This window comes from Lissotriton helveticus, chromosome 12 (assembly GCF_964261635.1).
Source record: "Lissotriton helveticus chromosome 12, aLisHel1.1, whole genome shotgun sequence".
NCBI lineage: Eukaryota > Metazoa > Chordata > Amphibia > Caudata > Salamandridae > Lissotriton > Lissotriton helveticus.
In genome coordinates this window covers 67,869,317-67,885,778 of record NC_136073.1, presented here as the reverse complement: position 1 = coordinate 67,885,778, position 16,462 = coordinate 67,869,317, and the positions used below count along the sequence as shown (strand labels likewise).

Here is a 16,462-nt window from a genome sequence, read left to right as displayed (position 1 = left end):
GAGCAGGCTTTGGCCCCAACCCACTTGAATATTTCCCTGTCACCTCATGCGAGGGGCTTTTTAGTGTATCATTCCACCACCTCCATTGTTCTAATAAATGATGGACTATTTTACGTCTCAAAAGTGCACTGAATAATCACGTGTTAAATTGTTCATCTCATATATGCATTAAAATTACAGAAAGGAAGATATTGTTTTCTGTCTTGTTGCGGCCTCCCCCCAGACACCATTATGTATATATACGCCATACGCCACAGAGCCAACCCTTGCTTACAACTGGATGGCTTTCGTGCCAATTAAAGTTACCTTGCCCTTATTTGTTTTTTGCCATGTTCGCTTTATGCCATTTTTGCTTTATGCCATTTTTGTAGGTGACCCGCTCACAGGTGCTTTGGTTTCACCATCTATAGATTTGTAATTTATCCTGCTCCAGTCTGCATTGCATCAAAGAAGAACAATTTGCAATGCAATTTAGCTATGCAGCACATTATCCTGGGTGCTGTGCGATCAGGGATTAATAGCTATACAATTACTATACACTGGATGATACAGTGTGATTTAGGGATCCTTGGTTGCTTGATACATGGAATGGGAATTGTATTAATTAAAGTGCACAGTTTAGCAATATATAGTCATTCAAAACGTAGCATCATCGGCCTTATAATATGTAGATGGGAGTGCTGTTTTGAAAGTCCCACTATCTAGGAGAGTACGGCACATCGCTTGGGAAATGTGAAAAACATAGGCCACCGTCACGAAGCGTCTCAAGCAATCCTGGGCATGTGAGGACTTTTCTTCATGCTGTGCAATTATTGTAGTTAAAGGGTGCAAACAAAAAAGTGGGACCGGAGGTGTTGTAGGCATGCAATTATGTGAAGCATTGGAAAAGCGCATTTATTCAACCCAAGAGGATGACCACTTTCAGTACTTTGAATAATGAATTCAAGTGAAAACAAGGTATCGGAACTCTTTCGCGCTCCATTTATTCTACTGGAACACCCTTAAAAATGCAAGTGTGCTATGCCTTTCAGAAATTAGGAAGCAAGCCCCTAGAGTTGGTAGAGCCTCTTTGGATTGATATGGACCGAATCTGTTTTCAGGCTGCAGCCTGAGTCTGGAGAGCAGGCAATGAGCAGCAGCCACAACAGAAAAGGGCCGGAAGTGGAAGGACCTGCTCCATCCTGCTTTAAATACTGATAAATAATGCAAGGGGAAAGGGCTGCAGCGAAGAGAACGTGCTGCTCTAAATAAAGTATGCATCATAGATTTGGGGGGTGGAGAAATGCGGCACCGCAATAGGAGTCAGGAATGCTGCTGCATAAAATAAAAGTAACATAATGAATAAACAAAAGCCGTGTGTGCTGATGTAATAAAGGCCACGTGTTTGCTAGTGCGTGGGTAAGCTACTTAAAAAGTTTAGAAGCTTATGACCTATGTGGAATGTTGCCAAACATTCCAGGGGTGTGGAATTTAATAAAACAGCTACTTGCCCATAGGACAGGTTACTTCATAAATCTACTTGTCCAGTAACAAAATCCACTTGTCCCTTAGGTGCCATGCAGTGCGACGACAAATTATGGCAGCAATATCATTCTATAACAGCTCTGATAATGGCCTGTCTGATTAAGCCAAAGCTCATACCATAATAGGGTTTGAATACTAGCAATTCCTTTATTTTGCCACCTTTCCACTGATCTACATACTGGAGCTGGCAGTAGCGGTAAGCAATAATTCCCCATGGTTGGAATGGCCGTTTGAGTCTGGGCAAACCTTATAATTTGCATGTTTTGTGGGTTTTCATTAGCATTGTCTCATATTTTACCATTCAGAAAAACATTGGCATTTTACTCCTTACAAGGGCAGAAGGAAACTTCTTCAGGGGTTGGGGGAAAAGTGGTTAGTGGGAAAGTGAACTTGTTACCGCTAAACAGATTTTTGAATGAGCAAATCGACACACGCATATTTGCTTGTCCTTAAATACAGTTCACAAATATTTTTGTCCTACTTTTATAGTTTTTTGTGAATTCATGAAAGCCGTACATATGCATTAATGCAAGGAAATATACTATGGATGCACTTTTGTGACATTCTTTAAGATTTGGGCCCCTATTTAGGTCTGGTGTTAACCAAGAACTTTTGTTTTTATTAAAATTCTCTCTCTCTCTCTATGTACCGCCCGGATTCACTGTGAGTAACAGCATTCTGCTCTTTCACAAGGAAAATATTGGCACGGAAATTAGTTTTGTTCAGTGCCAGGAACTACTGTGGCAATGTGTGGTTTTTGTGACCAAAAATATTTTTTTTGCTTTTGCCAATGTTTGTTACGATGATGAGGGTCTGGCAGCTTCCACAACAATAAAGTTTTACAAAAAAACAATTCAACACAAGACATGCATTGACAAAACCATAAGGCTAATCATCAATGTCATACCTATTGGCCTTGCCAATTCTGGTTTATCTTCATGTTTCCTATAATATTGTTGAAACTGGTAAAACTGATTTTCCATTATGATTATTTTTGGGAAATACTAGCATGCATTAAAAATGTTACTAAATGGTGCTTCAAAGAAATGTTACCTAAAATTGCACAGTAGTCTAGCAAAATATTTTTTCTTAGTTGTATTTTTTTATAAACATTTCATTACAATAGCAAAGAATCATCAATCTTGCTTTCAAGCTTTTACATATATGTGCATCTAATCAGAGAGCATCCCGGAGGCATTATACATAGCCTCATAGTGTTAAACTTTGCAAATGTGTGTACACATTTTTTTTTTACTGGAAACTCTATCAGTAGAACAGTCTGAACTTCCAAAATTGCCTTAGAGCGCTGACTCTAATAATAAAGGCTTTGTATTAACGAACCATAAATAAAAGTTTGAACAGCATTAACTTATGAATACAAATATTACCTTAACTGCTTACAATGCCCTTCCCTGATCCTTAATGTGGTACTGTAATCTGGCATCCAAAGGGGGCTTGGCATACTTGTCCCAAGGACAAAACAAACATGAAAACTTGTTGACCCCAAACTGACCCCAAACTGGACATCGCGCTATAGAAATTCCATATCCCTGCAATCACTCCTGCGCTTGGAGGGTTAGTAGTGGGGGTGAGCAAGCAGGGTTATGGGAGGGGTGACAGGGTGGGCCGGACGGCATGGGGAAATTAAGTAACTTCCAAGTTCCCTGCAGGTATAACTTGTAACGAAATACAAATCCCTAGCAAACCAGTAAGGTATCCTGATGTACTTTTTGTAAAAACTTTGCTCTGAAACTATTTGTCCACCGAACAAAAGTGAACAAAGAGGGAATGATCCCAGCTCCTCCTGCTTGAATGCCAATTAGTTGATAGGTGCTTTGAGAGGCAATAGAAACGGGAGTTGGATGGACAGGGAGTGCGCAACAGCCCGTCTGTCTGCAAACTGGTGGGAGAGAGTTTTCTGACTGAACCGAGCTCCCCACTGAAATTAAAACATCTGGTTAGGTGGGTGTGCAGCTACTCTCACATGACCACTGCATGTATCATCAGTGGCCAAGCACATGCAGAGAGAGATGGGTGCACGTACATGTGTGTGTATGTAGATATGAATGTAAGGTTTGAAGAAGGCATGTGCAGTCTGGAGTACACACGCACACAGACAGAAACACATACACACAAACACAAGCACACAAACACATCTTTGTTTGCCTGGAGGTGCAAAATAGACTGCTCACTCTGAATAAAAGAAAGGCTCGCCGCCACCATTGTTAAAGATGAAGCGCGGCATGGCGCACTGCAAAAAAAACGTAGAATGTTTTTAAAGTAGAGTTAGCCGAGCCACGCAGAACAAAAGAAAGGCATGCTGCTGCCATTGTTAAAGATAAAGTGCGGCGTGCCACGCTGAAAAAAATCCCCCAATAAACATAAAATCTTGGCTTGCACACCCTCTTACCGAGCAGTACACACTAAGCAACCGTAACAAAATAAAAACACAACTCAAATTATACAAACAACATGTTGGGGAAGGGTGGTCAGAAAAGTGTGCAGCTGTCATGCCTGTAACGTTAGCTATGACGAAAAAGTAATTCACAAAAGAGGGCTCACAAACTGTAAATAAAACATATGCAGTAAGGTCACATGTAACTGACTCAGTTTTCATGGGAGGTTGCAACAGTAGAAAAGGAGGGACTACTAAACAAATTAACCTTTTCCAAAATACAGTCAAAGGAGCCAATTAAAAACATGGGCAGAAGATGGGCGGAGCTTAAAGCCCATATTCTAAATACAACATGTCTCGAAGATACAGCGCTTGTGCTGCCTACGCGAGACCTAAGAACATGTTTAGACAACACACCTGTTTGCTGCAGATCACTGCCATCTACAGGTTACTAGAAAACCAGAAATGTGGAAGATAGAACATTGATCTTGGCAGGTATTGTTGTATAGTATAAACAAGCATTGGCAATGTCAATTGGTCTTACCTGTATGTAAGGGTAAGTGAGGCCGATTAGCATGGCCAATACTTGTTTTTTCCCACTGCAGTAGGCTTTTAAAAATATTTGTATTAGGACTCAAAATGCAAGTCAGACCTATTGTATTTGCCAGTGTATGTTACTAATTATATTTTTGACTAGCTTGTAACCTACATATATTATTGATGTTTGCAATGAACATGTTTTCCCTATTCCATCCATGAGCAGCTCAAGTCCATGTTTTTCTAAGCATTGTGAAAATGTCAGTGTGAGTTTGTCCCACAGTAAATGTAAAACTATAAATTCCAGAATGTAAATAAAAAACCTGAACTGGGTGAGCTACTGAAACACTGAAAAGGTAAATTGAGAGTTCTGATCTCGTATTTGAAAGCCATTTTAAGGCTACTATTTCCTCTTAAGTAGGTCTCCCTTGTAATCTTTAAACCTGCCTATTGTTAATGACCAATTGTATTGAATAGGTTTACTCTATGGCCCTCATTATGAGTTACGGGCTAAATTCCGATCTCTCTGCAAAGACAGGTTTGCTCAGGGATCGGAAAGTTAAAGTTAAACGTTTGTAGAATTATATAGCGTGGCTTATCACCCATGAGGGCATCCAGGTGCTGCCCATGAGCACAAAGATTACGTTATTTTTCAGAATCACAGGTTCTTGCGCTGATGCCGAGACTCGAACCCGGATCCCCAGCTCTTGAGTCAGCAGATCTGGCCGTTGCACCACACCACTTAAGCGCTGTGTGATAATTATCACACCCTCGCAGTTTTCCCCTGATACAAGTCTATGGAGGAAAAGGCCTGGGGAAAAAAGGCAAAACATGAGAAGTTTGATTTGTTAAGGAGTGATCCCATATTATGCCTCATTTTCCTGTTTAAAGTGTGGATCATCACCCTTGGGTAATGGTATTTACCATGTGTGGTAAATACCCCACTCTACTCCGACAAACTTATGAGGGACTGACTGTTTTAACTATACATATGAAAGAACTCTGCTGCTCTCAGGAACCAGATTTGCGCTTGAGAAAACTGAATAAAAAAGTAAATAATGGGGCTTATTTTACTCCTCAGAGTATACAATATATCGACTTAGGAAGGATAAAAGGCTGAATGGGCTTTTATCAGGATTAGAACCGGGCCTGTGCAATACAGCAGGTGCATTCACGCACTTGAGCCATCTTGCCAGCTAGAGTTTGCAAATCATGAATGCTAAATAATCAAAGTATAACACGTGAGGAGTGTTCTTTGTATGCATAAATGTCGCAGTATGTGAGCTGCATAGGGCCATTGTTCCACATGCAGCATGTTAGAGATGACGGAAGAAGCAGTAAGTAAACTCTCTTAACACAGGTGCCACTTATTCTCCAGTATTAGGGGTGTCTTTCATAGATTCACATGCTTGAATATTCCCCGTCGTCGAAGTGGGAGTCCCACGGTATATAAAAAAATAGCAATAATGCTAATATAACATAAATGATAATATCATATAATAATAAAATAGAGATAATACACTGTAAAAACCTCTACAATGGTAACTTCCATAGGAAGACAGTATAAGAGAAAAAACTCATTTGTAACATATCAGTGTCATTATGTTGGTCCAAACTGCAGCCAATCAGGCTCACGCACCCTCTAGAACCTTCTCCTCAGAAGCTCAAGCCCTCAGATTTTCTACCGCACGTCGTGTGAAGGGAGTCTCCCTGAGCTCTGCTCAGTTTTCTTCAAAGTTTGTCTCTTCAACTTATTTTTCCAAGAATGTCAAGTAAGAAGTCCTTGTTTAGAGCTTGCTCTTCATGTGGGAAACTACGTTTGTTTGAGAAGGACCCCCACCAAAAGTGTATTTACTGCCTGTACCCTGACCACAAGGTGGATGAATGTAAAATCTGTAGAGCTCTTCCTTCTAAGACTCTCAGAGACAGGGAAGGTCGCCTTCTTATATGGTTGAAGCGCCTCCAAGATAAAGAAGATGTTCTGTCAGACGCAGTAAGTCTTCAGTCAGGCTGTTCCACTGTTCCTTCCAAGCGTGGGAGTGTTCAAGACTTGCCTTCGCCTTTTCTTCAGAAAAAGAAAAAGCTGGCCTTGCCTGTGGCACAATCTTCACATTCTATGCCTTCAGTGTCAACGCCCACGAGACCTGGCTCTCAGGCGTCTTGCCCAGGCTCTATCAGTATTCTGACAGTCCTGACACCCAGGTCGTCGACGGGCTCGTCGACGACCGTTCCGTCCACAAGATTGGCTTTGCTGTCTTCGTCGACGACCTCTGTGACGACGACGTCTGCTTCCTCGTCGTCGACGACGGTGATGTCGACATCCTCGACGTCGACGAGAACTACGATCCCGTCGACGATCCCTATTGTCTCGTCGGCGACGAAGTTGCCGTCGACGAAGAAAACCTCTTCGACGTCGAAGAATTCATCGTCGACGAAGGTCCCGTCGACGTCGGCCTCTCCGTCGACCACCTCGTCGACGTCGGCATCGTCGGCGAAGAAGGCAACGATGGTTCCGACGACGAGAGCCCCGTCGACGTCGAGTGCTCCGTCGACCAGCTCCATGACGACGGAGTCGTCGTCGAAAAAGGCGACGCCGGTTCCGTCGACGAAGGTACCGTCGACGAAGGTACCGTCGACGACGATACCGTCGACGAAAGTATCGTCGACGAAGATACCGTCGACGAAGACACCGTCGACGAGGCTTCCGTCTCCTCAGATTCCAGCAAAGACGGCTCCGTCGACGCACGTTCCGTCGACGACGATACCGTCGACGACGAATCCCTCAGTGGGCCCTATCTCGTCGACGATGGCGATTTCTTCAGCGGCATGTTCAGGATCCTCGTCAGGATCGGGTTCTTTTGCCACCATGCCTCTGGTACCACTGCCTTCCTTGACCTCTGGCAGGGATTCTTCTATGCAGCTGCCGCCTCCTGATCTTCAATTACCCTCGCCTTTGATGGCAACTGATCACGAGACTGGATCTATGGGGGAAGATGATGACGATGAAGCTCACAGTCCATCAGAATTGATTATAAAATGTCAAGACTCCAGTTCTGACCAGGAGGACGTGGAGGAAGTGGCCCAACCGGATGACCAAATTGTCCAGTTGCCTATGGCATCTTTTCCAGTTTCTTTGTTTTCGAACCTCCAGCATATGCTGGATGACTACAACAGAAGGTTTCCGCCTACCCCTCAGGGTACTCCAAGCCACGCTCCGGCGGAGGACTCCGGCCCTGCCACCCATCCACAGTCTTTGGAGCAGCCTGTTTTGACAGAGCTTCCCCGCCCTCACCCCCCTCTTCTTCCGCAACCTGGTGCGCACGGGGTGGATGAGTCGGACAGTGAAGAAGGGGAATTACACCAGGATACTGACGATGATCAGGATCCAGATATGGCGGATTACGACGACTATCGGATACAGACACCTTCTCCGCAACAGCCAGAGGCGGGTGATGCGCCTACCATTGATACAGCAAGCTTCCATGTGCTAATGAATAAAGCGGCAGACCGTTTTAAATTGCCGAGAGAACAACGGCAAGAAGATTGCTTTCTCTACGATTTCAAAAACAAACCATACAAACAAATTCACACCATACCAATCATAGAATTTGTATGGAAAGAAGGGATAAGAATTATGCATTCTCCTAACTCCTTGCCGGCACAAGTCCCTCGCCTGGAAAAGAAGTACAAGGCTCCTGCGGGTTCACCTGCTTGTTTGCTGTCGCATCCCAAACCGGACTCGGTTGTCACACAGGCGGCACAGCGACGATCCCGTAATCCGGCGACTCCTCTCACTACTCCACCTGATAGAGAGGGTCGACGTTTGGACGCCATTGGGAAGAAATTTTCCACCATGTCCTCTACATCGGTACGCGCTGCAAATGCGTTGGCCATTCTAGGTCGCTTCGACAGGCAAATGTGGTCGGACATTTCCGCATTCGTTTCTCTAATTCCAGAAGCGTCCAGAGCGGAAGCCCAGCAAGTTCTCCAGGATGGCATGAGGGCGTCAGAGGAAATGATTGACTGCGCGATTGATGTGGCGAGTACGGGATTTCGCATCCTCGCCAGTGCTGCGGCTCTCCGCCGCCAGGGCTGGCTTAAATCCACTTCTTTCCGGCAAGAAGTCCAGTCGAAGATACTCGACATGCCCTATGACGGTGAATCTCTTTTTGGCGCTCACATTGACGAGGCGCTTGAGTCAATTAAAAAGGACACCGATACAGCAAAATCGCTAGTCTCCTTACAATTTAAGAAGCAGCCCTTTCGTGGCGCCCGTGGAAGGGGTTCATCTTCCACGAATTTTCGAGGAGGACACACTCAGTACCGCCAATTCAACCAAGGCAATCAACGTTACTCCTCTCAACAGTCTAATCGCCAAAATCAGTCACGACCCTATAAAGGAAAACCTACTTATAGGGGTGCCAACAACAAACGCCAGTGACTCTCATGTCACGCAAGGAGTTGGAGGGAGAATCTCGCAGTTTTATTCCCAATGGTCTCTGATAACATCGGACCAATGGGTATTGGACATTGTTCGCAAGGGTCATGCCTTGGAGTTCACAGAGATTCCTCCTCATTCTCCGCCATCAGGCCCGCCACCTCCCCATTTTCTAGAATTGCAACATCAAGTTCGTCTTCTCATTCTAAAAGGTGCAGTCGAAGTGGTTCCTATATCACAACAAGGGACAGGTTTCTACTCACGTTTTTTCCTCATTGCCAAGAAGACGGGAGAGTGGCGGCCTATACTGGATTTGAGGGCGCTCAATTTCTTTCTGAAACAGCAGTCTTTCCGCATGCTCACATTGTCAGAAGTCTTGCGGCTTCTCTGCAGCGGAGATTTCCTGTCCACGATAGATCTGCAAGACGCCTATTTTCATGTGCCGATTCTGCAACAACATCGCCAATTTCTGAGGTTCAAGGTGGGCACTGTCCATTACCAATTCAAGGTGCTGCCTTTCGGCCTGCGTTCGGCACCTCGTGTTTTCACGAAGGTCCTGGCCCCAGTCATGGCTTATCTACGTCTTCAAGGAGTGCAGATTTTTCCTTATCTGGACGATTGCCTTCTGAAATCTCCGTCTCCTCTTCAGCTGGCTCACGACACAAGTCTCTGCCTGCGGACTTTCGAGTCACTGGGGTTGACCATCAACGTGGACAAGTCACACTTAACACCATCACAAAGAAGGAACTTCCTGGGTGCCATTCTCGACACGGAATTATCAAAAGCCTTCGTTTCCCAAGAACGACAGGTGAAAATAGTACGTCTGGTCACCCTCATCCGTTCAAAACAGTCAGTTTCTGTGCGCATGTTGAAGTCCTTTCTGGGGATGGCGTCGTCCTGCATCGCTCTGCTTCCGAACTGCAGGCTCCGCACTCGCCCTATTCAGGAGGAACTAGACCTGCAATGGCGCCAAGTATCAGGATCCTTCAACGATCTAGTGAGAGTCTCGTCTCGCATGAAAGACAGTCTCCTTTGGTGGAGAGAACCATCCAACCTAAACGAAGGAGTTTCCTTTCTGGCCCTTCCTCCGGATCTGACGCTGACCACAGATGCATCCATGGAGGGTTGGGGAGCTCATCTCCTAGACCTTTCAATCAAAGGGAAGTGGACACCGTCACAACGAACATGGCATATCAACAGATTGGAGCTGCTGGCGATCTTCCTTGCTCTCAGATCTTTTCTGCCAGTAGTGCAAGGAGAGTCCGTGCTGGTTCAAACGGACAACACAACCAGCATGCACTACATGAACAAACAGGGCGGCACAAGATCTCAGCCCTTGTCTCGGCTAGCTCAGAAGATCTGGAACTGGGCTCTTCATCATCGAATCTCCCTGACGGCGGTCCATCTGCCGGGGGTTTCAAACATCCTAGCGGATTCGTTGAGCAGGTCCACATCGTCTACCCACGAGTGGGAGCTTCATCAACAAACTCTGGACATGGTGTTCCGCCGTTGGGGTCGTCCCCTGATGGACCTTTTTGCCACTCCACTGAATCGGAAGTGCCCCGCCTTTGCGAGCTGGCATCCTCATCCGGGGTCCAGCGGCAACGCCCTTCTCATGGACTGGAGCGGCCTGTTCGCCTATGCGTTTCCTCCCATACCATTGGTGCCGAGGACGTTGTGGAAGATGCGCAGGCAACCCTGCCACTTGATACTGATCGCACCTCGTTGGCCCAGACAGGCTTGGTTCTCAGAACTTCTTCTGTTGTCCCAATGCACGCCCATTCGTCTGCATCCACGTCCAGATCTTCTGTCCATGGACGAGGGCCAAGTCTGCCATCCAGACCCGACCACTCTTCAGTTATGGGCATGGAACCTGAATTCCTCGAATTCGCGAATTTAGAGATGCCCCAGGAATGCAGAGAGATTCTGGCTTCTGCTAGAGCTTCCTCAACGGTTCAAACGTACAAACTAAAGTGGAAACGGTTTTGCCATTGGTGCGCAGAAGCAAATGTCCACCCACTCACTTCTGCCCCAGAACAGCTGTTGCCCTTCTTTCTAAGCCTTGCTCAGTCTGGCCTCTCTCATGCCACCTTGAGGGTCTTTCTGGCAGCTATTTCACGTTTCAGGCATGATGGCTCAACCTCTCTCTGCTCATCCAGAATTATCAGACAATTCTTTAAAGGTCTCTTCAGGAAGTTTCCTCCTATCAGACGCCCGCCTCCAGCATGGCAGCTCAACGTGGTATTGTCACAGCTCATGAAGCCTCCTTTTGAGCCAATCCACAGAGCAGACAACAAGTTTCTTACCTGGAAGGTCGTTTTGCTTTTGGCCCTAACGTCTTCTCGCCGTGTCAGCGATCTTCATGCTTTCACAATCAAGCCTCCTTATTTGCAATTCAAGCCAGATGGGGTGTCTCTTCGGACCAATCCCTCTTTTTTGCCAAAAGTGCCTACAGATTTCCATCTGAACGAACCTGTCTTCTTGAAGACTTTCTTTCCGAATCCACAGTCTCCGGCAGAACAACGCCTTCATTCCTTAGACATCAGCCGTTGTCTAAAGTTTTACATTTCAAGAACTGCCCCCTTCCGCAAATCAGATCAGCTTTTTGTAGCATATGGAAGAATGCGAAGGGGACATTCAGTGACAAAACAGACACTTGCAAGATGGCTCTCAGCAGCCATATCCTACTGTCACCAACAAGCTGGCAAGCCTTTACAGGGTCCTGTGAAGGCACATTCGACGAGAGCGATGGCGTCCTCCACCGCCTTGTTTGCCGGAGTGCCTCTGCACCAGATTTGCCGGGCGGCAACGTGGTCGAATAGGCACACCTTTACCAGACATTACTGTTTGGATTCCATCAACGAGGCGGATACCGCAGTGGGGCAAGCAGTGCTTCGCCATCTCTTTAAATAAGGTGAGCCTCTGTTCCCTCCTCCTTTCTCTTCTGTGATTGCTATATGCTTTTAAGCTATGTGTTTACTTCTTGTGAAGATGCTTGCAATCCCAGTGCTAAGGAGTTACTGCTATCTATTCTATTCAAGCATGTGAATCTATGAAAGACACCCCTAATACTGGAGAAGAACTATTGTTACTTACCTGTAAACAGGTGGTTCTCCAGTATTGGTGTCTTTCATAGATTCACATGCGACCCACCCTTCCTCCCCTCAGAGGCTCTCTTCTCCTCATACGCTATTGTTACTAGTGCTACGAAAATCTGAGGGCTTGAGCTTCTGAGGAGAAGGTTCTAGAGGGTGCGTGAGCCTGATTGGCTGCAGTTTGGACCAACATAATGACACTGATATGTTACAAATGAGTTTTTTCTCTTATACTGTCTTCCTATGGAAGTTACCATTGTAGAGGTTTTTACAGTGTATTATCTCTATTTTATTATTATATGATATTATCATTTATGTTATATTAGCATTATTGCTATTTTTTTATATACCGTGGGACTCCCACTTCGACGACGGGGAATATTCAAGCATGTGAATCTATGAAAGACACCAATACTGGAGAACCACCTGTTTACAGGTAAGTAACAATAGTTCTTCTGGCTTTCCAAGAGACTTCTCTACTGGACTGAAACATATGAATAAACTAGAAAGCCACATCCATAAAGCAGATTAACCACGACAAGCAAGCCCATCTCTGCCTTCCAGTTTGCCCATTCCCCTGCATAGATCCGACCCAGCTCTCCCATGGTCTACAGCCTTGCTTTCTCTCGAGAATGGTGCTTTGTTTTATGTGTCAGCTGGGGTTTGAGTTGTTTTGTAGCATCATTCAACAGGTGGACCCTTTAATACAAGCAAACAAAATACCCCCTGCTGCTGGTCTGGAAGTAAGACCACCATAAATGGGGTGCAGTGCCCCCATACACATCCCTAGGTCTTGGTGCTACTGAACCTGCTGATCGCTATTTCCATAAATTGATGCCCACCAAAAAATAATACTAGCAAATCTTACATAGTACCACACACACAATACTCCCTCTATAGCATTCAGGGGCTATTTTTACAAACATATAGTATTATCAAAATGATCTAGGGCCAGATGTATAAAGCAATTATCCGGTCGCAAATACTCCAATTCAGAATATGAGACTGGAAAAATGCTTTTTCTAATCTACCAATCCCATTTTGGGAGTCGGTAGGCTTTTACTGACTCCTTACAATGGGAATGTGACCCCATTAGGTAGTTGGAAGGGGCCTGTTGAGGGCATCTATTCTAAATACTGAATACTGAATCGGTATGTGATTCATCAATGTTTTGGAACTGTAATCCAGACACAAAACATTGAACAGTTACCAACTCCTTAGTTGATGTTGTAACCCCATTTGCATACGTGAAAGGGGTCCCCTTCCCCATTATAAATGTAAAAAAAACAATTGTTAAAGAGTGGGCAGTGCTAATTTTCAAACAAACTTAAAAAGTGTATTTTCTTTTTAAGTTAAACGCAGCACTGTATCCTTTAAAGAAAACAGACGGGATTATAAAAAAAAAGTCTACTTTATTTAAAAGTGCTCACAGACATGGTGGTCTGCTGACCCTACTAGGCCACCATCCCTATGATGTCTCGCCAATTGGATTGAATCACAATTTGCAATCAACCCCGTTTATATTCAGGAAGTAGAACAGATTACAACCTGCACAGGTTGGTAATTTTTTAACCAACCTGTTAGTACATAGTTTTGTTGGTAAAACTCTATTCTGGTAGAAATGTATTTGGTGACCAGTATTTGCTGTATCTGACTCCTGGTTCTCAAATTGGAGAAATAAATTAGCCCCGCCCGCCATGCATTTAGCAGGCACATTAACACACTGCTCATGTTGCAAACACTCAAGCCTGTAATCTGAAACGTTAGGGTCGCCATGAGCCTGCCCTTTTCTTTTTTTGTAGACCTCATTGTAATGGGTATATTGAGCTCAACTGAAGATATCAAAGACTTATTGGCTCCCGGAATGCATTAGGTTATTACACGAAGGCGCAGGAGGGGATCTACAGACTCTCCCAGTCACCATGAGTTTGTAAATTCTCAGTCGCTGCAACGCTCGTTTTCTCCCCCGTCCATGTTACTGAGATGCAAACAGATATTTTGACTGCATTTTGAATAGCTAAACGCTGGGATATGCTACAGGACATCAAAGTAAAGCTACACATTTGAAGTGTGCCTAAAAGGAAAACGTACAAAAAAATGCATATATGGCACAGTGTGTTATCTTTGTCACTCAACGTGCTCCATTGGGATTTTTACTAGCTAACCCTGCACAGGTACACATGGAAATATGTCTCCCTCTGCGGTCAGTCGAAACTCATTGAAAACCTGCATATTAACAGAAATCTGCCTGTACAGTGTGTCGGGACGTGTACCGCTATACAACAGGCGACTGATAATTCTACAACAGGTGCACTAGCCAGCACAACTCCCAACCAGCCTGTGTCCATTTGAAAAGCAGTTCATGTGCCAGCATTGGACATACAGGAAAGGCCACTGATACTTTGACGCTTACCCGTCATGCCCCAGGCTTGAGAGGCTCCGCGCTGTTGCCATGGGCGACGCGTCGTTACCTGTGACCTTACTACACACCCACAAGATTGCTTAGGCCTCGTTGCCAGGGGAACACGCTGTACCTGCGACTCCTTTACGCTAGGGTAGACTTCGTTAGCCGCTGCCATGGCAACAGCGCCATTACCTGTAGTGCGTCCCTCTAACGTAGGCACGCATGACCTCGTTGACATGGCAACTCCTCCAATACCTGTAACTATGGGCCATGGCACGCTAACATAAGCACGTCAGCGCCGCGCTCGACAACCCCGCGTTAGCACGCATGACCCTGTTGCCACAGGCGACGGTGCACTTACCTGAGGCTGCGGCCTGGCTAGGCCTTCCTCCAGGGCTCGGGACAGGCACAGGTTGCGTCCCCAGGATGAGGCGGCCAGCAGCAGGCTGAGCGAGGCGAGGAAGAGCGCGGCCCCCGACACCGCCAGCAGCACGACCGGCTGCAGGCCGGCCCGCGACGAGGACGCCGGCCTCCTTCCCGGCAGCTGCAGCGGCATGGCTCCCCTGCACGCTCTAAGCCATAGCGAGCTTCCCGTGGGGCGGAGCGGGCTGCACGCAACTCCGTCGACTCCCGCCCGGCGAACTCCTGGTGCCCGGGTCCAACGCTCCAGCGAGCCCCCAGAGCGCGGCGAACGCGCCGGCGGACCCCCGGAGCCGAAGAACGCACGCAGGGCCCGGGGGGCACGCCGGCCAGCCCCCTGCGATCGAAGTACGCACGCCGGCCTCCCAGAGCAAGCCGCAGGCTACACGAGCAGGAAGGAAGACTGCAAAAGCACAAGACAACACAACTCTCCAACAATAGCCTTTAAATCTGATTTTTTTTCTGGGGCCTGTGCCAAAAAGTAAGAGAGAAATGAAAAACATAATGACAGGAAACAGGCAGTGTGAGAGCAGAGAGAGAGGGAAGAAAAGCCAAATGTTTGGAACTTACTGCTTGTATCAGATAACTCAAATCACGTTTCTGCTGTCTCATTAAAAAGCGGGCGGGGAAAGTGTTTATTTTGTTTTCATTCTACACGCAGAGCAACATCTGTTGGCTTGCCACAAAAAATCAGGAAATATTTGTTCCGTCACTGAGAAGACCTAATTTTTCGTGACTCGCAGTGTTCTATATATTATTTACAACGAGAATACTATTTCTGCTGACACGCTGTAAAAGTGCAGCATCCAAAGTTATTTTTAGTGACGGTCTGGAAAGAGGACGAAAAAAAACCGGCTTGCGGTGGTTCAGCTATTCTAACCCTGGGGTGTAGTTCCATGAGAGGTAGCTGAGCGCGTTACTAGTCTCCTCCTGAGATCTCCGTGTAAAGTGTGTCACTTGTTTGCATCAAAGGGGGCAGACAGCCTGTAATCCTTCTGCGCCTAATTAGACGAGTGTGGTACAGCTCATCACATCTTTAGAAAATAGATACTTTTTGTAGTTTAGTTATTGATGCCCGTATGTGTGCACATCACTGTTATACTACTATCTTTTAAATGCCACCCATTTGAAAAGTCTTCGTTAAGCAATGTTATGTGTTGGCGTGTTTTCTTTCCTGTAGGTGATGGACCCTGGCTAAGCTAGCTGAGAATACATCTACATTTCCAAATAAGGGCTGTAAATAATAACAATCAAAGTTTACTACTCGTCTTGTAAATCCAAGTTGCCTAAACGCTGCATATTTGGCGTTTGCACTTATCCAGCAAGTGATACCGATTTATGATTCATTCCTACGGTTGCTAGGACATGCTACGCACATGGGTCGTTGCACAATGACCTGTCTTAGTATTACAGGTGCAAGTATGTGGCCGCGATATAACGTGACCGTTATCCAAGGAACAGTTGATAGCAGAGAGCTGGACCTTGGAGCACGCAGGATGCAAACGTAAATGATTTTCATGAATCCAAAAGGAAAGCAGGGTCTCAACCACGGGGTGCAGCTTAAATATGGGCAAATTGAAGATTGCAGCTGAATTCATGCAAGAGTGTCATTTTTTTAAAACATATTTTATTGAAGGTTTTTTATCATA

At 45.8% G+C, this 16,462-nt stretch overlaps 1 protein-coding gene across 1 annotated transcript in view; it reads right to left on the bottom strand.

Annotated features, from left to right (window-relative positions):
- Positions 1-16,227, bottom strand: part of TNFSF12 (TNF superfamily member 12) — a 276,992-nt gene extending 260,765 nt beyond the window's left edge. The window contains exon 1 of the mRNA XM_078668522.1: positions 14,755-16,227. Within this exon, the coding sequence (XP_078524648.1) occupies positions 14,755-14,949 (195 nt within the window). The 5' untranslated portion in view covers positions 14,950-16,227. The remainder of the gene's footprint in view (positions 1-14,754) is intronic.
- Between the last annotated feature and the right edge of the window lie 235 nt (positions 16,228-16,462).